The sequence below is a fragment of the Mirounga leonina genome, unplaced genomic scaffold (assembly GCF_011800145.1).
Source record: "Mirounga leonina isolate KUSES-001 unplaced genomic scaffold, KU_Mleo_1.0 Mir_174, whole genome shotgun sequence".
Lineage (NCBI taxonomy): Eukaryota > Metazoa > Chordata > Mammalia > Carnivora > Phocidae > Mirounga > Mirounga leonina.
This window is the reverse complement of record NW_023270451.1, coordinates 4,818,208-4,839,388: the sequence shown is the minus strand read 5'-3', so window position 1 is coordinate 4,839,388 and position 21,181 is coordinate 4,818,208. Positions and strand designations below refer to the sequence as shown.

At 41.5% G+C, this 21,181-nt stretch overlaps 1 protein-coding gene across 1 annotated transcript in view; it reads right to left on the bottom strand.

Annotated features, from left to right (window-relative positions):
- Positions 1 to 18,969: 18,969 nt before the first annotated feature.
- The window catches only part of ORC5 (origin recognition complex subunit 5), an 86,506-nt gene continuing 84,294 nt past the window's right edge, over positions 18,970 to 21,181 (bottom strand). The window contains exon 14 of the mRNA XM_035020401.1: positions 18,970 to 19,772. Within this exon, the coding sequence (XP_034876292.1) occupies positions 19,727 to 19,772 (46 nt within the window). The 3' untranslated portion in view covers positions 18,970 to 19,726. The remainder of the gene's footprint in view (positions 19,773 to 21,181) is intronic.

The window sequence follows — 21,181 nt, the reverse complement described above, 5'->3', positions numbered from 1 at the left end:
GACACAGGATGTCTGACCGCAGACGTGCATCTCGCCGGCACGCACAGTCACCCGAGCGACTACCGTGCCCCAGGAGCGTGAGGTTCAGATAACAGAGAAAAGGAAGATGAAGTTAAAGGGGCCAAGAGGGGAAGCAGAATGACACGAGAGGGCAGCTTACCTGGGGCGCAGTGGGGGAGGCCTTTGAGAAATGGCACAGTATCGTCAAACCGGGGGACAGAGTCATGTCCCCACCGTTGCTGTGAACCAAGTGGTGTGATCCCTGTTAGGTGAGGCTCCTGTCAACCAGACCCCTCCCGCACTCTATTTTTGTTTTTAAGATTTATTTGAGAGAGAGAGCATGCGCATGCAAGAGAGCGAGCAGGGTGTGTAGAAGGGGCAGAGGGAGGAGAGTTCTAAGCAGACTCCACGCTTAGCATGGAGCCCGCCGCGGGGCTTGATCTCACGACCCTGAGATCACGACACTGAGATCAGGACCCTGAGATCAGGACCTGAGCCAAACCGAGAGTCATACCCTTAACCGGCTGTGCCACCCAGGCGCCCCTTTCCGTCTTCTTGAAGAAGAGAGCATTCCTTGCCTCCAGGCTTTGCTTGCCCACGTCCTCCCCTTAAAATCTTCCCAGTTGTCAGTGCCCAGGCCCCATACCACTGCCTCCCCGCACGCTGTCCCCACACAACGCACTGCATCTGTTTCGTCCAGTTGGCTGGGTTGCCTCCCGGCCGTGCTGCCCTGTGGGCATCTATCACAGCACTTACCCCAGCCAGGGGAAAGGAGGCCTCCCCCTGGGCCTCCGGGTGGACTCTGGCCCTTCCCTTCTCCTGAACCCCTCAGCACTGTCGTTGGTCATGACAGGACATGGTGTGTCGTCCCAGTCCCATCCCCCTCCCTACAGGAAGCTCTGAGCACGCAAGGACGGGGCTCACTCATCGGTGGATGCCCTGCACAGTGCCAGGCCCAGGTGGGCGCATGATGAACATCCGTGGACGGGAATCTAGCTCCTTTTCTCCTTAACGAAAATGAGAGTCCTCGTGTGACAGGCGTAAGAGCCCTCCAAAGATGTCCACATTCTATTTCCCAAAACCTGTGCAGACGCCGCCTGGTCCGACGGAAGCGTCTTCGCTGATACGATTAAGGATCTCGGGGTGGGGAGACTATCCTGGATGATCTGGGTGGGTCCAATGTCATCACAAAGGTTCTCCTGAGGGACGGGGTAGGCAGGAGGTGACAGAAGAGCAGGTCGGAGTCAGAGAGGGATTGGAAGATGCTGTGCCAGTGGCTCTGAAGATGAAGGGAAGTGAAGCAGATTACTCTCCAAGAGCCTCCAGAAGGATCTCAGGCTGGCCAACAGGCGGACTGTGGCCAGTGAAACCCATTTCGGACCTTTTACCTCCAGAACTGGAAGATGCTAGATCTGTGCTGTTTTAAGCTAACTTGGTGGTTATTTGTTAAAGCAGCAGTGGGAAACTACAACCTCCTAAACATCCCATCGGCTCTTCAGCTGTGAGGGGGACCCTATCGGCACTGCCTGCAGGTCAAGGAGCGTCTCACAGACTGGATGCAGGGTCAACGGGGTCCCCGACTACCCCCTGTCAGTTTCCCAGTATTGCCCGTCCAGTAGCCCTTTCCTGCTGGAGTGTGTACCTTGTCCGAGTCTGAGTCTGTCTTCCTTGCCGCTGTATCTCCGGGCCCGGCACGGTGCCTGACCCACATGCTCTGGACACCTGTGTGGAGGGCAGGAGGCCAGCGCCAGGTGTATTGCCTAGAAGGAAAGAGCTACCAGAAGCAACATTCCTGTGTCTAAGGAAGGCACATCAGTGGGGTCCCTTATCTGGGGTGCAAAGTTCAAAGTCACTGCCATCTGCCCTTCACTGCTTTTCAACCTTTGTGATTTGACAGAGTTTATACTTCTTCTAGGTGATATTCTCACTGGCATCCATGACCCAAGTTTCTCTGGTGTCTACTACCACCTTCCTTTCTCTTCACCGTTCCTCTCTGCAGGATCTCATCCATGGTCAGGACTTTAGCTGCCATCCATAAACTGATGAAAAATCTACCCCAACTCAGCATCTTAAAGGGGCCTGACTATTGTAGGGACAAGCCTAACATAGGTAGAATAGTCTTGAACACAAAGTAATAGATGACAAGGCCCTAAATCCCTTGTCAAAACTGGTTTCCTGACCTTGCCACCTAACAAAGATGGACATATCACCTTGATTTGTCAAGCGAGTCCTCACTTGAAATGGATTGCTTTAATTCTGTATCTCATTTAGGCTTCTGTGGACATGAACACCAACTGTAAGTCAGCATCCTCATTTCGAAAATCCTTCATCAAACAATGAACCAGAAATGTAGTCTCCTCTTCACTTGATATGAGAACAGGTAGGGGAAGATTCTGAAGGAATGGAATCAACTGGACTAACGACATGCCCTCCATACAAAGCCCCACCTCTGCCCCAAGCATAACCTTTTGGGACAGTTATTGTGCAGAGCATAAGGTGGGAAGGTCATCCACCCATTTCCCATCACCCAGCATGTACTTTGGCATTAGTTTCCTGGGACTTCCTGCACTCAGCAGTAAATATTCAGTAGACTTGGTTATAAAGATACTGTCTATAAGCAACATCCTGAATTTATCGAGGACATGGCTGGATGATCCTTAAAGTACGAGACTGTGTCAGATGGGGAAACCCTCTGTGATGGGGGCACCTCTCTTTGTTTTTTTAAAATGCTCATGTTGGCTGTCATTTGTCTGTATTGGTTATTTTCCACCTACATATAGTCTTCTCTCCTGTCCACTGATAATTTAATTTTACTGCTCCTGACACTGATTTGCAACCAGAATAATTACCAAATGTCACGAATCCTCCATTCGTCCCATAGAGCACATTTACAGACCTAGTTTCACGTGAGTCCTAACCTAAGCCCCAGCCTCCACTGAGCACTCCTCATCCTTGAGGACGCTGCTACTGTATTGTCCTTTTATGGGCTTCCTATTTTAACCAATGCACTTTGAGATGTATTTGTTTATAAAAACCAGTTTGGGAAAGGCTTTTTTCCGATGACTTTATTTTGAAATAGACTTGCAATGATTCTTCTCGTTCAATAAGTTCAGTAAGTTTGAATTCTTCAATACAATGATTCTTCTCGTTCAGTAAGTCTGTGAATTTACAGATACAAGGCCAAGATGTTCAGGACATAATTTTCAAACCCTTGCTGTGTTCTTAATAAGTCCGTCACATTGTCTCAGTGTCACAAGTCTTAGATTTTTAAAGTAACGTGTTACACGCAGTGTGTTTTCTTCCTCTCCCTGTCAGCATTTAAAACAATCAGATTCCCATGACAACTGAATCCCACTGGCTGCTCCGACTTACAAGAAGACTGAAAACCCAGCTAAGATTGACTGCGGGGCCACCAGCCCCAGCGGCAGCCCCTCACCATGACCCAAGAGCATTTCCAGCAGGAGGGAGACCGCCGTTCCCCACACAGGAACTTCTTGACTGTACTCCCTCTCTGAGCTACTCAAGGGCAAGCCTTCAAATGAGGAACACGAACACACTGAGGCCTGGAATACAACATCAGGCAGATATGCTGACTCTGTATTTGGCAAAGGTGAACTAAGAGACCCTGAAGTTGACATCTGGGGTGTCTACATTCCCATTAACTAGAATTCCAAGGTTTATCTCAAGGACTCAAACTGTGACATACGCAGATTCTAGAGAACACGGTATTGAAAATATATTGATCAACCCAGCCTCATCAAAATTATAGCCATAATATAATGGGGTACAGAATGGCTTGGGTTTGAAACTTGGCCCTGCATACCTTTTTCTTCTTTTTGAGAGCTGTGGGGGTGTCCCTGTTACAGGTTTGTCCCCACCATTTTTTTAAATTGAAGTATAATTAAAATGCAATTTTATACTAGTTTCAGATGTGTAACATATTGATTCAACGATTCTGTACATTACTCGATGCTCACCACAATAAGCTTAGTCGCCATCTTGTCACCGTACCGTGTTATTACAATATTACTGACTATATTCCCTCTGCTGTACTTTTCATCTCCATGACTAACTTATTTTACAACTGAGGTTTGTACCTCTTTTAGAGGAAATACCTTTTAATCCCTCCAAAGCTTTGGTTTCTTCATTGATTAGAAGAACACCTGCAGGGCTGTTGAAAATGTAGCAGAATTTTTGTAGATGGGAAATGTAAACCTAGCGTTTTCTTTTCCCCTCTTGATTTTTGCTTTTTATTTGTTTTGCTATTATGAACAAAACCACTATAAGCATTCAAATACAGTTATGGTTTTTGTTGTTGTTGTTGGATAAAAGTTTTTATATCTCTGGAATAAAATCTCAGGAGAATTTCTGGATTGTGTGGTAAGTGTATGTTTAACTTTTTACAAAACCGGCCAAGTGTTTTCCTAAGCAGCTGTACCGTTTGGCATTCCCACCAACATCAACAACATAAGAGAGGTCCTTCTGGTCACTCTGAACCCTTGCTGGCACTTGTTATTTTCAGTTTGTTGTCTGTCTGTTTGCTATCTTTTGCTAATCTAATCTGTGCATAGAGGTACCTCTGTGCTTTTAACATGCATTTTTCTACTGATTAATGATGTTGACTATCTTTCATGTGTTTTCTACCCTCTTTATATATTTTTTGATAAGGTGTCTGTTGAAATCTTCTGTCAAATTTTTAATGGATTTCTTATTTCATTATTATTGAGCTGCATGAGTTCTTTATATATTCTGGACACCAGCCTTGTGCATCTTGCCAGTGTGATCTCCCAGTCTGCTGCTTGTCTTTTCATTTTCTTAACAGTGTGCTTTGAAGAAAAATTTTAATTTTGATGAAGATGACTTATCATTTTTCCCTTATGTGTTCTGTAATTTTTGTATCCTAATAAACCTTGACCTAACTCAAGATCACAAAGATTTTCTCATGTTTCCTTTGAGAGTTTTATAGTGTAGGTTTTAAATTGAGATTTACAATACATTTTTAATTAATTTTATATACGATTCAAGCTGTGTATCAGGTTCTTATTTGTGTGTGTGGATGGATGTCCAATTGTTCCAGCATCATTAATTGAAAAGACTATCCTTTCTCCACTGAATTATCTTGGTACCTCTGTCAAACATCAATTGATAGCTATCTATCATCTATCTCTAATCAATTTATACTGTATTTATAATATATATATATAATGTGTATTTCTGGAGTCTCTATTATGTTTCATTTACCTAAGTATACAAATCTGTTCGTAAAATTCTCCAATGTTTTCTCCTTTTTTAAAACTTGTTTTGGGTATTCTACTTCCTTTGCATTTCCATTTAAATTTTATGATCAGCTTTGCCAAGTTTTACAACAAAAAAATCCCACTGGGATTTTGAATGTTATTGCATTGAATTTATATATAAATTTGGGGAGGAGTGACATCTTAACAATGTTGAGTCTTTCAATTTATGAGCACAGTGTACAATTGACCCTTGAAAAGCACAAGTTTGAACTCCATGGGTCCACTTACATGTGGATTTTTTTCAATAAATATAGCACAGTACTGTAAATGTATTTTCTCTTCCTTATGATTTTCTTTTTTTTTTTTTAAAGATTTTATTTATTTATTTGAGAGAGAGCGAATGAGAGAGAGCACATGAGAGAGGGGAGGGTCAAAGGGAGAAGCAGACTCCCTGACGAGCAGGAAGCCCGATGCGGGACTCGATCCAGGGACTCCAGGATCATGACCTGAGCTGAAGGCAGTCGCTTAACCAACTGAGCCACCCAGGCGCCCTTCCTTATGATTTTCTTAATAACATTTTTCCCTAGCTTATTTATTGTAAGAATATAGCACATAATATATATAACATACAAATTATATGTTACTCAACTGTTTATGTTATTGGTAAGTCTTCAAGACAACAGTAGGCTATTTAGTAGTTTTTAGGGAGTCAAAAGTTATACATGAATTTTTGACTGCTAAATTCACTTATGAGTCCTAGAAGATTTTTTGTAGATGCTTTCGATTTCCTACATAAAAGGTCTCTGCGGGGAACCTGGGTGGCTCAGTCATTAAGCGTCTGCCTTTGGCTCAGGTCATAATCCCAGGGTCCTGGGATGGAGTCCCGCATCGGACTCCCTGCTCAGCGGGAAGCCTGCTTTTCCCTCTCCCACTCCCTCTACTTGTGTTCCCTCTCTCACTGTGTCTCTTTCTGTCAAATAAATAAAATCTTTTTTTTTTTTAAAGATTTTATTTATTTATTTGAGAGAGAGAGAATGAGAGACAGAGAGCATGAGAGGAAGGAGGGTCAGAGGGAGAAGCAGACTCCCTGCCAAGCAGGGAGCCCGATGCGGGACTCGATCCCGGGACTCCAGGATCATGACCTGAGCCGAAGGCAGTCGCTTAACCGACTGAGCCACCCAGGCGCCCTCAAATAAATAAAATCTTAAAAAAAAAAAGGTCTCTGCAAATACTGTCAATTTAATTTCTTCTTTTTCAATCTGCATGATTTTTATTTCTTTTTCCTCTGTTATTACATGGACTGGAACCTCCAGTATATTTATTTATTAGTATTATATTTAATAGGAATGATGAGGATATATTTTATAGGAGTGGTGAAGGTAGACATCTTTGCCTTATTTGTGATGTTAGGAGGAAAGCATTAGATCTTTCAACATTAAGTATGATGTTAGCTATAGGTTTTTCACAAGTGCCCTTTATCAAGTAGAAAAAGTTCTCTTTAATTTCTCATTCACATGGAGTTGTGTGCTTTTTTAAATCATCAATGGATGTTGGATTTTGTCAAATGATTTTCTACAACTATTAAAATAATCATGTGGTTTTCTTTACTCTATTGATATGATGAATTATATTGATTGATTTTTGAGTGTTAAACCAGTCTTGTATTTCTCAGAAAATTCCACTTGGTCATGATGTGTAATTGTTTTCATATACTTATTAGCTTTGATTCATTAATATTTTGCTAAGAATTTTTTGTCTCTCTTACAAGGGATAGGGGTCTGCAAATTTCTTGTTAGGTCTTTGGTTTTAGTATCAGAATTATGCTGGCTTTCTAAAATGAGTTGAAAAGTATTCTCATGTCTTCTATTTTCTGAGTTTGTATAGACTAGCCTATTATTTCTCCCTTAAACAATCATTAGAATTATTAGTGAAGGGTATGGCTATTCAGGTTATCTATTTCTTCTTGTTTTGATAGTCTATGTTTTATAAGGAATTGGTCCTTTTCATTTAAATAATCAAATTTATGGGCAAAGAATTGTTTATAATATTCTCTTTTATCATTTTAAAGGCTGTGCAATCAGTGGTTATGTCCTTTCTTACAGTAATTTGTGTCTTATTTTTCTTGGTTAGCTTGACCACAGGTTTATCAATTTTGCTAATCTCCCCCAGTGGTAGACAGATTTTTTTCTGTTTCTTTCCCTCAGCTACAGTGTGCCCCTAAAGATTATTGGACTTGCTGCCTTTCTGCCAGTGGCCAGTGGTTTACACCTTTTTTTTCATGGAGAGATAGGAGAGCAATATACGAGGGAGACTTCATGCCTTTCCACAGCAGCTGCTTCTCCCTGCCCCAGGTCTGCACGATGAAGGAGGATTTCGTCAATCTCTCGTCCACCAATCTGTCTTGTGAACACTTGGCGAAGAGCCTGTGAATGCATGCAAATTCTCCTTGTGTCTGCATCTCCCAAGGAATTCTATATCCTCATACCAGCCCATATTTAGTCTTTAGGAATTTGTTAAACATTTTAGCTGAATTCTTCTTACCAGCTTATATGACACTGAGCATCTGGCCCAGGTAAGCAAATGCTCATGTCCCATTTTTCTTTGATTTCAAGTCACCTCTCTTTCTCTAGATTTCAAGCTAGTTGGTTGCTCTGTACCTCAGCTATTTGATGGGCTCAAGAGAAGTCATGATTTTGCAGACTTTTTTCCTGATTTAAGGTTAGGAATGTTCTTATTTTCTACATTCTAAACAGAAGCTAAAAGTCCCAATACACAGCTTTTGGTCTAGCAAATAGATTTTTTTCAATACCTACCAGGAAGAAGCATCACATGCATTTGTCATTCACATATGACGGACAACTATATACCTTCATGGTCTTACTCCAGAATTATGCTAATTCTCCTGCTCTCTGTTGCAATATAGCCAAAGGGCCCTGAACCATCTGGATATCACATAGAACATAATGTTGGTTTATTGTGTGGGTGATATGATATTAATTGCGCCAACTGAGCAAGAACCTGCAAGGAAGCTGGACATCTTGGTATGACAACACATGTCCTCCATGTGCTGGATGGGAAATCCTCATGAAGATTCAGAAGACTTCCATACCAGTGAAGTTTCAGTGAACTGGTGGTCTGGGATATGATGTGACACCCTTCCAAAGTAAATGTAAAGTGAGCCACTGGGTGGCTCAGTAAGTTAAGCATCTGACTCTTGATTTCAGCTCAGGTCATGATCTGAGAGTCGTGAGATCGAGGCCCACATCAGACTCCGTGGTGGGCGTGGAATCTGCTTAAGATTCTCTCTCTCCTTCTTCCCCTGCCCTTCCTCCCCCATTCTCCCTCTCAAAAAAAAAAAAAAAAAAAAGTAAATTTAAAGCTATCGTACTTGCATCTCCTATTGCTAACAAAGAAACACAATGCTTCTTCAGGTTCTGGGGGCAACATACACTATTTCTATTCATTTACCAGTGATATGGAGGGCTGTTATTTCTGAATGGGGAGCAGAGCGAGAAGAATTATAAGGATCTAGGCTGCAGTAGAAGCAACCCTGTGTCCTGGGCCATACAACCCAGCATCCCATAATAGAGATCGGTGTGGATGTTGTGTGGAGCCTCTGGATTAGAGAGAAGGATGTTCTGTGGAGCCTCTGGCAAGCTCCAATAGCAGAGTCCCTTTCAGGGCTCAAGCAAACAACTTTGGGGATGTTATAGTGCCTTGGTAGAAGGCGAGCATCTCCCTATGGGACATCAAGTGTCACATGGCCAAAATTACCCATTATGATGAACTGTGTACTCTCAGACCCACCCATTCACCCGCAGCTATCCATTTTACAATGGAAGTGATACATTGGGGATCATTCTCAAATAGGTCCAGAGAATATACGAAAGCTGCAGGAACAAGTGGCCCAGATCCCCCGTGGCACCAATGCCTCTCCCTCAGCTCATACCTATGGCTTCATGGGGGGGTTCCCCCATGATCAACTGCTGAAGAAGGAACAAGGCTGGTTTTGTTTCATGGCTGGGTAAGCTCTGTATGTGGGTGCCAAGTTGAAAACTGTTGATGCACTACAGCCCTACTCAGTGGAAGTGAAAGATGCTAGCGCGTTGAAATCCTCCCAGTGGACAGTTTTGAGTGGTAACCCACTTCATGAGGAGAAGCAGCCCCACGTAAGGTTACAGTCAGACTCAGAGGTACTGGTGAACGGCTTGCCAGGTTTGTCAGAAGCCCAAAGGAACTAGACTAAAAAATCAGGGACAAGGATGTCTGTGGAAAAGGCAGGTAGAGGGACGTAGCAGAGTGGGCACAGGCTGTGAGGATCTTCTGCATCCGCATACAGAGGAGACACTGAATCACCAAGTGGAAAGAAGTCAGCTTTTGTCCTCAGCTATTCCAGTGCTTGCACAACAGGTTCAGGAATAGCAGAGATACAGGCTATGCATGGGCCTAACATACATTGGTGGAGGGGATGGAAAACAATCCAAGGAGCTGAGTGTAAACTGCAAGAAGCTGAGTTAATCTTGAATTGGCCAGTTAGTCTCTACTGTCAACAGAAGTGAGGGCCCAAAAACCAAGTGAATTTCAAAATAAATAGATTGGGGCACCTAGGTGGCTCAATCAGTTAAGCATCTGCCTTTGGCTCAGGTCATGATCCCAAGGTCCTGGGATCAAGCCCCACATCGGGCTCTCTGATCAGCAGGAAGTCTGCTACTCCGTCTCCCTCTACCCCTCCTCCCCATCCGTGCTTGCTCTCTCTCTCAAATAAATAAAATCTTTAAAAAATAGATGATAGATCGATTGAGCGAGTGAGCGAGCGAACAAGCATGTGATGCTTTTTGCTTGGGTTTGTCACGTCCAAGATGTGTTTGAATTCCTTGTCTGGAGGGAAAGGGTTTGAATCTTAAATTCTCATGCTCACTTCTAACCAATTTCTAATGTCAGCTATCTTTGTGACTTCCACTTGGTATCCTTTAAAAGAAGTTTACTCTAGTGTCACCCCATTAGTAGGAAATGGCCTCTTTTCGATGATATCCTCCAAAACATGGCTGTTGGATGCAGCAGACCGTTACAGGAAATTTAAGGATTGCACAAAATGGTCACATCTTGACTTGTAAAGCACTAACTTAAAATTTCTCCTTGGCCGTATCACCTTACAGTGGCCCAGCTTAAAGACTCCTTTTGTGTATGTTCTTGCCCTGATCCTTGGGAGCAAAAATAAATTCTTGTTTTTTAAAGCAGAAAGGTTTAGCCATGTTTCTGCTGCCTTACTTCTTTCCAGGAACTTCTTCCCAGGGTCTCATCCTCTGCCTTTCTGCTTCTTCTTTCCCGTTTGGGGCTCCTAGTTGCTCATACTGTATTTCCTTCCCCAAGAGGCATTCAAGGGTCAGCTCTTCAGTGAATTCATTTTTTCCATCCAAACCACATAAGCATTAGAGATGATGTATGTGAATTGTCTATTACAGTGCCAGCCATACAAATGTCCAGCTGGTATTCTTACAATCACACAGCTTTAACAGTGAAAAGCAAAAGAGGAAAAGAAAAATCAGTTTCTATCTCAAAGGGCAGTATGTGTCTAGTAACCCCTGGACTTTCATCTTCCTTATGCAGGTAGATGGCTCTGAGTTATTGTGTGATGATGATGGAACCATATTTATAGTTTCAAATATTATAGAGGCCTGGCAGTTTCACTCTATTCTGCCTGGGCAGACGCCCAACCAACTGAGCCACCCAGGTGCCCTAAACCAACCCAACACCTTGAGCCACAACTCCAAGCCTGTCCCCTTTCAAGTGGGATTCAGTGGTGGATTTATCATGATTAGAATAAAAAAATATATAACAAAAGATGGATGGATATTTCCAGGAAAACAATATAGGTACTAATAACCAAATATTCCATACTTAGATCCATTTAGAAAGAACTTTTATATATAATGGAGATATTCTTCATACAATCTTATTTATTTCTGATATGCAGAGAAAGTAAATGTGTAGTAATAGGAACAGCTTTGAAACAATGGGCATTTGAGATTTAATTAGCATATTTAATCTGTGAACTCAGTATTTAGAGGCCATTTGTCCAGGCCAGGCATGGTATACATTGTTATATTTAAATCTGTTAAATCTATGACCCACTCATGCCTTTCCTGTCATTTTTCTTTTTAATATTGCAATGACCACTTGAAATTTCAGATTAAAAGTTAGTATGTGAGGGACCCCTAGATGGTTCAGTCATTAGGCGTCTGCCTTCGGCTCAGGTCATGATCCCTGGGTCCTGGGATGGAGGCCTGCATCGGGCTCCCTGCTTTGTGGGAAGCCTGCTTCTCCCTCTCCCACTCCCCCTGCTTGTGTTCCCTCTCTCGCTGTGTCTCTGTCAAATAAATAAATAAAATCTTTAAAAAAAAAAAAGTATGTGAAATTTCAATATTTAAATAAAAGAAACTGTAATTGTATCATGCATCCTATGGGAAGACACAGGGAAGACTGATCAATGGTTTCTTACAGTTTAGTAGTAACTCCCCAGGGACCGGGGTTACCTTCCGAGGGGTTTGAATGCTCCTGCGAAGAGCTCAGCCAGTGAACCAGAAGTTTTCTAACCCAGAAGACGTGACCATATTTCCTTTATATACACATTTCCCCTACACACTTTCACTTGGATACTGACAACCCCAATGTTTACATTTCCAGCCTGGGTTTCTATCCTGAACTCCAGACATACCTGCCTAACTGCCTCCATGACATCTCGTCTTAGATACCTAATAGAAATTTCCAATTTACCATGTCCACGCCTGAACCCCTCATCTTTTCTCCCCTCCACACTTCCACACATTCAGGTCAAAAACCCTGGAGTCATCCTTGACTCTCTCTTTTACAACTGATACCCAATTAATTAGCAAGTCCTGCATACATTTCTTTCAAATTATATCCCGAATCTGACAACTTCTCACCACCTCCACTGTTAACACTTTCATCTGGGCCACGATTCTCTGTCACTTGGATTATTTTGATAGCTCCTGATCCTCCTGCTTCTATGGCCTATTAACAATGTAGCATCTAGTGATCCTTTTCAAAATCGAAATCAGATCATGTGACTCCCTGCTCAAAACTCTCCCATCTCACACAGAACAATAACCGGGTCCTTCAGTGCCCTGCAAGGCCACACAGGACGAGGCCATCACCTCTCTCTCCCATCTCCCACCGTAGATGCCTTTGCCCCCTGTCCTCCAACTACACTGGCCTCCTCGCAGCCAGGGCTCCTGCGCTTTGGAAGAACAGAGGGGAGATACTTGGCGGGAGTCAGAGGACAACCAGCAGTCCCCGCAACACCGATTCAGATTTGGAGAGGACATAAAATATACTTCATCTGCATTCCATAATAGTATTATTTTCAGCCTGTTATGTTCCGTGTAGGGATTTAAAGCATGTTTGCAAATTCTTTGCTACCCTTCCTATCAAGAGAGGTGGGTCTAATTCCCTTCCCTTTAAATATGGGCAGGTCTTGATCACAACGCTGCAGAAGTGATGCGGTCCCGAAGCGGAGAGAGCACACAGAAGGACGAGAGCTGCTGGCCAGCATCCATTTCCAGACATCAATGAACCAGGCTCCGTGGGATAGCGCATGGAGCCATGCCCTCCCCAAACTGCAGATTCACCATCAAAACAAATGATTGTTGTTTTTAGGCCGTGAAGTTTGGAGTGGTTTGTCACCCGGCAATAGATTAACTGGAACATCCCATTTCCGTGCCATTTGTGGTTCATGTTCGTACAAGTTAGCGTCTGTTTCACCGCTCTCCTCCTTCCATCCTTCACTTCAATTTCTCTTCTCTCTCTTCCCCCACTTTAGTGTTTCTTTTGTTTTCTTCCATTTTAGTATCAGGATAAGCATTTTTAAAGAAACAATTCTATTAAAAGAGACATATGGGCCACACGTTTGAGAATTGGGTTTTTGATGCTGTGTCTTTGAGATACTCACTTTTCATGACATTGACGTGGTTTCACATTTCAACTACTTGTACATAAGTGATTTTTTAAAAAAAAAACTGTTGTCACTCTAAACAGTTTTGGTGATGCTCTGAACTTCAGTCCTACCAATCATATTTCACAGGCCACTGTGAGCACCGCTAGTCTCCACCTGACCTGTCCTTTCTTTCCCAGTATAAAAGACACGATTTGGGGTTTTCTTTAAATTATGAGACTATAGCAACTAGAAGTAAATATACGCAACATTGACTGAGAGACTATCTCTGAACATTGCTAACTGGTGATTCTTACTTCATGACTGCCTCCAATTTCTGCAGTAAACTTGTGTTCCTTCTATAAATAAGGACAGATTATTTAACTATATATAGCAGCACTATGAAGAACACGTTCTAAAGCGTTTTCTCTTTGAGGGTGGAGGTCTTTTCATTCTCTCCTTAATTTCTTCCTAGTTTAACCCAGACCTTTGATCGTAAAAGAAATTCAGGCAACCAGCCCATGCTGCAGGGAGCTGTGGACAGTGTCCTCTCCTTTCAACAGTTCCAAAGTTTCATTCCTACCTCAGCTGGGGGTTTCTCTCATGGCCTTCCTATTCTAGTAGTCTAAGAAAATTTCTTTTTTTATTGGTACATGTTTCATTTCTCCCATATAAGTTTTAGTTATAATATCACAATAAAAAAATGCAATTACTTAGATCTACTTAACTCCTTTCTCTGTAGGTCACTTCAGCTTAATTATTGCTTTTACATTCAGAGGCATTCGTAGCAGCTGCCTATTTTATCCCTCGAGACATGTGGCTCCTTCTCACGTCTTTCCGTCCAAAGACGAGGCTTCAGTTAGTCAACGTTGTTCAATTAAACAAAGACTGATGTAGTAAGTAGCAGAGGTTTCTATTTCAGCTTCCTTCCTCCTGGATGTTTATGGGGTTGGTATATCTCAGTTCCTCTGAGGCTTTCTTCATTTCCAGCTGGATGAGTCCCATGAAGGATGGCAGAACATTCTGTCCCAGAGGAAGTGAACCTAAAGAGGGCTCAGAAATTCCAGGGCACACCTGAGCCACAGCAACGCCTCTATTATTATGAGAGTCGGCCAAAAGTCATGAAATCACGTGTTTGGAACTAACAGTTCTCCACAGAAGACTCTAAGTGGGTCTGATTTTTCCTTTTGGGACCAGATACTAAATGGGACTTAGCCCATTGTCTCTTTAGCTGCCGCTTCATATACTGGAGAGAATGGGGTGTGTATGAACAGTGCAGAAGTGTTATTTGAAAAAAAGAACAGCAATAGCTATGGCCACCTTCTGTATGTTTTCTTTAGCTCATTTCCAGATGGTTTCTTCCTCACCACGTCAAGGACACAACTTTAAGAACTAACACCTCTTACTCACTAGATAGCCCCCTCTATGTTGGTGACCTCTACATTTATACTTGGCTCTAACTCGGATCTCAAACTTCGATGCAACTACCTACTTCACACTTCCACTTGGGACTAAGCACCTCAATGGCAACATGATCAAAATCGAACTCATAATCATCCTCATCCCACAGATCTAGTCCTTCCCCTGAGATTTCCTAGCTCATGGAATGGCTCTATCGATGCTGAGAGCACCTGTTGTCCAGACATCTGACTCCTTTGACCACTGCTGTGCTTCCTCCCCCACCAACACAATGCCTGGCACACAGCTGGTACTTAGTATTTTTTGGATGAATATTCAATATTTGTATGGAAAATGCCAATAATTAAGACTCCCAACTCCTTCAAAGACCAATGAAATGGACTGTGGTTCATCCAAAGCCCAAGCAAATCTTCACTGTCTCTAAAATCCACTCTCTCCTCATGCCAAAGCTACCACTATTTACTCAAACAGTTGAATGCCTTCTAAAATTCCCATCATTACTGTGCATCAACATGCAGTTAAATGAATGAATTGATTATAATTTTCTCTGCTCTACCAAATTTCTGCTTCTCATACTGTGCTTCATGAATGTGTCACTGCTGGAAAATGAACACTAACTGTGTATTCAGGGCATTTAGTAGCAAATTTGAGTGGAACGTTGGTATCTTGAAAGATTTTTTTGAGCTCCACTAAGCATTTTTGAAAGCAAAATGTGTCAGCAGACTGAAATTACATGCAAAATTATCTAAACTATTTACATATGATAGACAGTCACTTTGTAGCAGATGAAGCTTTCAAAATGTAGGGGGTGAAGCTGAATCATATCAACCTCTGGTCTAATTACTTCCAAGTCTTTGCTCATGGCTAAAGGCATAAAATGCAAACAATTATGATACACGGTAGCGTGAGTCTTGAGGAAGCACTGGAGGGCACAATGACAGCCCTAACTGCACACGCTGGGGCAGCTGCTGCCTTCCATCTACTATTGCAGAGACTTAGTACTTAGTGCGACAAGGGATGCACTGTCCCTGGACTTGGTGCATTACTTTCTTCGCATAGTACAAGCAGCAGTGCACACCTTGAAGGGACTAAGGAGGCTGCTTCTTACGCCCGAGCTTTCCATGCTCCAGACCCCCTTAATTAAACAGTTTAACTAAATCCATTGGAGGTATACCACTCATTGCGCAACCATCACACCTTGAGGGAGAAGAGGGTATGTCGCTTGTTCTCTGATTTGATCACTCTCAGAGCACGCTTTTCACTATTGGACAAACTCTTGAAAAGTAAGTAATGAAATCTGCGTGCGAAATAGAACCCAGAATCCTCCAATTTCAAAAATAAAAATCCAAGGTACTGTGTCCATTTGAGTAATCCCGAAATCTCAAACAAGACCTATCTTCCTTAGGTGTAGGTTAGAGTACCTCTTTCCCTTTTAGTTGAAATGTTGCTACATTCCCTCACTTACCTGCTTTCTAGGCCACAAATATTTCATATTAACAACAGCCAACATTTACTGAGCACTTACTATGCCAGGTACCTTACTTGGATCAGGTTTCTCAGCCTCAGCACTACCGATATTTTGAACGAGGTAATTCTGTTGTGGGGCAGGCACGTAAGATGTTTAGTAGTATCCCATCCCTCCACACATCCCACAGTTACGACCAAAATGTTTCCAGAAATTGCTAAATATTCCCTGGTGGGAAAAACTGCTCCCAGCTGAGAATTATACTGCCTCAGATTTATCAACTTATTTAATCTTCTAAACTACTCCAGGAGGTAAGTTCTACTCTCCACTGTATAGGTGTGAAAAGAGACACACCAACAGATTCAACTTGCCTAAGGCCACATCGCTTGTAGAGATACAGCTGGTATTTGATCCAAAGTAGTCTGACTCCAGAGCCCCACCTCTTAACTGCTGCCCTAGAGCCCTGACCCCTTTCTGACTTTAGGGCTTAATGAGCATAATCGGCTTGTTGGATCAGAATCCCTTTCAGTTATTGAAAAGAAATTGCTTCAGCAATGAAGACTGATTCAGGAATTGAAACTAACTTCAAAGTAAGAGAGAAGAGGGCATACGATCTCCACCTAACTAGGTATATACCTGAGTCACAATAATTGAAAGAAACCATTTTTCGGATGGTCAACCATATATAAAAAAAATCTAAAACCCCACAGCATGGGAACTTTCTTCTTCTACCACCTATAAATCATTTTTAGATCTAGGTAGAATACTTGTGGAGCATAATTTAAGTGCCTCCTCTTTTTCCAAATGATGCACCAAAACATTATTTTAATTATATAACAAAATGATTTCCTGATAAATTTCAACATAGTATATTTCATATATTTTATCATGTTTGGTGTTAGAAATTAAGATGTTTATTTTTAAAGATTTTATGTATTTTGAAAGAGAGAGAGAGCACAAGCATGTGAGCTGGGGGAGGGATGGAGGAGGAGTGGCAGAGGGAGAGGGAGAGGGAAAGAAATTCAAGCAGACTCCCCACTGAGTGAGAAGGCCAAGGCAAGGCTAAATCCCAGGACCCTGAGATCATGACCTGAGCTAAAATCATGACCTAAGCCACCCAGGTACCCCTAAGATGTTTATAAAGCATATATTAAAATTAGGGTTGAAAAAAGTTCTATTCTTTTTTTGTGATGAGATCTTTTAAGATTTATTCTTAGCAACTTTTAAATATGCAACACAATATTATTGACTGTAGTTACCATACTGCATGTCTCCATGACTTATTTATTTTACAAGTGGAAGTTTGTACCTCTTGACTCTCTTCACCCATTTTGCCCCCTACCCACCTCCCTTAATGCCCTTCCCCTATGGCAGCCATCAGTCTGCTCTCTGTATCTAGGAGTTTGGTTTCATTTTGTCTTTTTTATTTCACATATAAGTGAAATCAGAGTATTTATCTTGCTCTGACTTGAATATTTCACTTCGCCTAACACCCTTAAGGCCCATCCACATAGCTGCACATAGCAAGATTTCATTCTTCTTTATGACTAAGTAGTACTCCATTGCATACATGTACCATATCTTCTTCATCCATTCATCCATCGATGGACACTTAGGTTGCTTCCATATCCTGGCTACTGTAAATAATGCTTTAGTGAACATAGTGGTACCTATATCTTTTCAAATTAGTTTTTGATTTTCTTCAGATAAATCGCCAGAAGTAGAATTGCTGGGTCATATGGTGGCTCTATTTTTAATTTTTTGAGGAATCTCCATACTGTTTTCCATAGTGGCTGTACCAATCTCCATTCCCGAGGCATCTCCTCTCTTAATGGAAATATCTGGCCCATCAGCCAGCATAATTCTCATCATTAGATCCCTTCTTGTAATTGGAGATTCGTATCTTCCCATTACAGAATTCATTTGCAGATGACCCTTGTTAAAATGCTAATATCCATATTAAGCTCTGTTAGCCTTCATTTAAATAAATTAATCAAATTAGTGAGTGAGTCATTTAGCAAGCCATTAGAAAGGAAATTACAGACAGACAAGTTCTTATGGTCCAGTCAGGAGCAGGGAAAATCTGGTTACAAGGTCTCCTGCAGGGAAGCCATATATGGGGCTGGTGGCACCTCACAGGGCAGGACGGGACAGGCAAGGTGCTGGGCAGGGGACAGGTGGCCAGCAGCGAGGAGGAGGCATGGAGAGTCACTTACATTCCTTTAAGTGTACTTTGCCTCCTTTCCATCCTTCATTCCAGTGCCCCATTTGACAATCTCTTCTCCCTCTGACATTCCAGAGTTCTTCCCTCAAAATGCAGATTGGTCCCAGCCTATCCAAGAAGGCTACACAGCAGACCTGCCACTTTATAGCCAACTAAGAGGGGCTGAAAACTCCCCCAAGTGTCACTGCTCCTCCTTGAATCAGCTACCCACTTTAATGATACCTGGATTTCTACGTGCAGGAAACCGAAGCCTGAAATCGCAATGCACATGGCTTTCGCCTGGTCCTGGTTTCTCCAAGCATCTTCCGGAACACAAAATTTTACCACCTTCTGTGGGGCAAGAGATGTAGGGCAAGGGCAGATGTCATCCTTTGGGAGGCAAACAGGAAGTCCATCCTTCTCCCCGTCTCATTACCTCTAAACAAATGCAAGCATACAACTGCTTGTTTTCTTTGATCCAGAATGTGGCAGACAATAACTACACGAAAAGGTTTCCTACCTGGCAGTGCCTGTTGTGAGGATTTTTCTTCAAAAAAGGAATGAAAGAATACAATGCCCCTGAAATGTAATTAAGCACTGTAAATCTGCTTAGAACAATTTTCTAGTATTCAACTGCTAACGGAAATCTTCAAAAATCTGAACAGACAAGAAATCCAGACCCAAGGTTCATAACTGATGTAACAGGAAAACATTTTATTGTGGAACTCATAAAGGTCAATGATTAAAAAAAGAAAAGAAAACCATCATGCAGATTAAAAAGCTAGGTTGGGTGGTTAATTGCAAGAGTGACCAGAAAAACCGCACACAGGCTGCAGACACTAAGCAGGCTTAGAGATGGAGACCTGGCCTATATCTGATAGAACTCTACCTTGTACCTTTGAGAAAATCAGGGTGAAGGATAAACATATACAAGCTTGGATTTAAAAAAAAAACCCCACCAACTTCTATTTATTATATTTTGCAACTATGATCTTTTAAAACGGTGGCCTTAGGAAAATCTGCTTTGGCAAGCAACTGCAGAGGCTCCCGTGGAGAGGAAGTGAAAAGACTGGGCTTATATACAAGGCTGCTGGCACGTTCAAAGCGCAGGGGATAGTTCACAGAGCAAAATGTAGTCTTAAGTAAATGGGTTTCAGGCAATTTCAGTGTTAAGATAACATCATTAAGAGTAGAACAGATTGTGCTCAAACCCTGCTGTTTATAATTAACACGTTGCTTCCAAATACTCCAGGGTCCCTGGTAAATAGTCTTCTGCTCACATCCACCCAGACCAATCAGAGTATTTTCATCAGATTCCATGCTGGGCCAGCACCTGTCTGGACAAATCCAATAGAGCCAAAGAACTCCTCTCCCTGGCCAGCTAAGTAGTTGGATGAACACAGCTTGGCTTAGTCATTGTCACAGTGTCCATATGGCTTTGAAGCTTGTTTTCACAAGAAATCATACAAGTATTTTATTATGTCAAAGTTCACCGTCCTATAAACAAAAATAGATAATATGTTAGCATCCTCACCCCCTAGACTGCTCAGCTTTGTATGTGTGATTCTGGGAAGCACATGCAAAATAATTCACAACCAATGCTAACCAAAATCCTATAGTGCTATCAAAAGCACCATAACAGGAATGGAACTGATTTTATAAAATGTCACTAGGAACAAAGTTTCTTTAAAAAGTTTCCTTTTTTCTCCCATGCATTTTAAAGTTTGCTTTTCTGAAAAAAAAGGAAGCGAAGTTAGAACTATTCAACATTCTGTATTTCAATTATACTGCAGAAAGTTTAGATTTCATTTGAAAGCTATTTGCTTTTTTGTCTAATAACCAGAATAAAGTAATTAGAGATGTAAAAGTATTTAAATCTTCTCTGCTTCTGAACACTGTTTATCTCCCCAAACACCTGTTTTATCATTACATAATGCATAGCTCATCCGCCCTTGTTTGTAGCTTTCATTCTTTTCAGTCTTTTAACACTGGGTGACCTGTATGTGTATTGTAACTAAATCTGTATGATCCAAGAATACGATACAACAAACAGACGATGTGAATGTATATTTTTGTACTCTGATGGCAGGCAGAATAAAATAGCAGCGACAGAGACATATAATTATTCTCCTTTCTCCAAACTCATTCTTCACTATAAATATTCAGACTTGGAGGTTTATTATTTGAATAAATGGTGAAAATAATTAGTTATAATGATCTAGCAATAAGTATAAAATTAAAGCCTTAAAGTATTCAATTCTGCAAAAATAATCATCCATGGGAGAACAGTCTTTTAAAGATTCACTAATTGCACACTCTTATTTATTAAACCAACATCAATTAATGTTTTATAATACACTTTCTAAAAAAGTTTCTAAGCAAATGACTGACATATCAAATATTGTTTAAAATCTGGAATGGGGAACTATGGATACTGCTTATGAAAACACATTTAAAAATAGCTCAAATGAGATGCTCTGGCTATTGTGGTACCTCATGTAGGACTAAAGAATACCTTACTTGCTTCATTACAACAGTGCCTCTGAAGAATACTAAACCTTTCCAAATGGTATAAAAACACTGCCAAGACAATCCTGTTATCATTAACAGTAATAAAACAACTAAAAACAGTTACTAAAATTAAAAAAAAAAAAATCTCAGGCATAAAGACATTAAAATGTATGGTTATTATCTCATAATCTATTTCATTTTTATATTTTTCTTCTGTTCAATTCTAGGACCTCCCAAATATACTGGCAACAAGGTATCACTCACCATTTTTTTTTATAAAGTCTTAAGAAGTACAAACTTCCAGCTGGCAAAAAACATAAATCATACCAGTTCAAAAGATCGTTTTTAGAGGATTTTAGAAGGAAACAGACATAAAAAGCTTTTCTAACCACAGG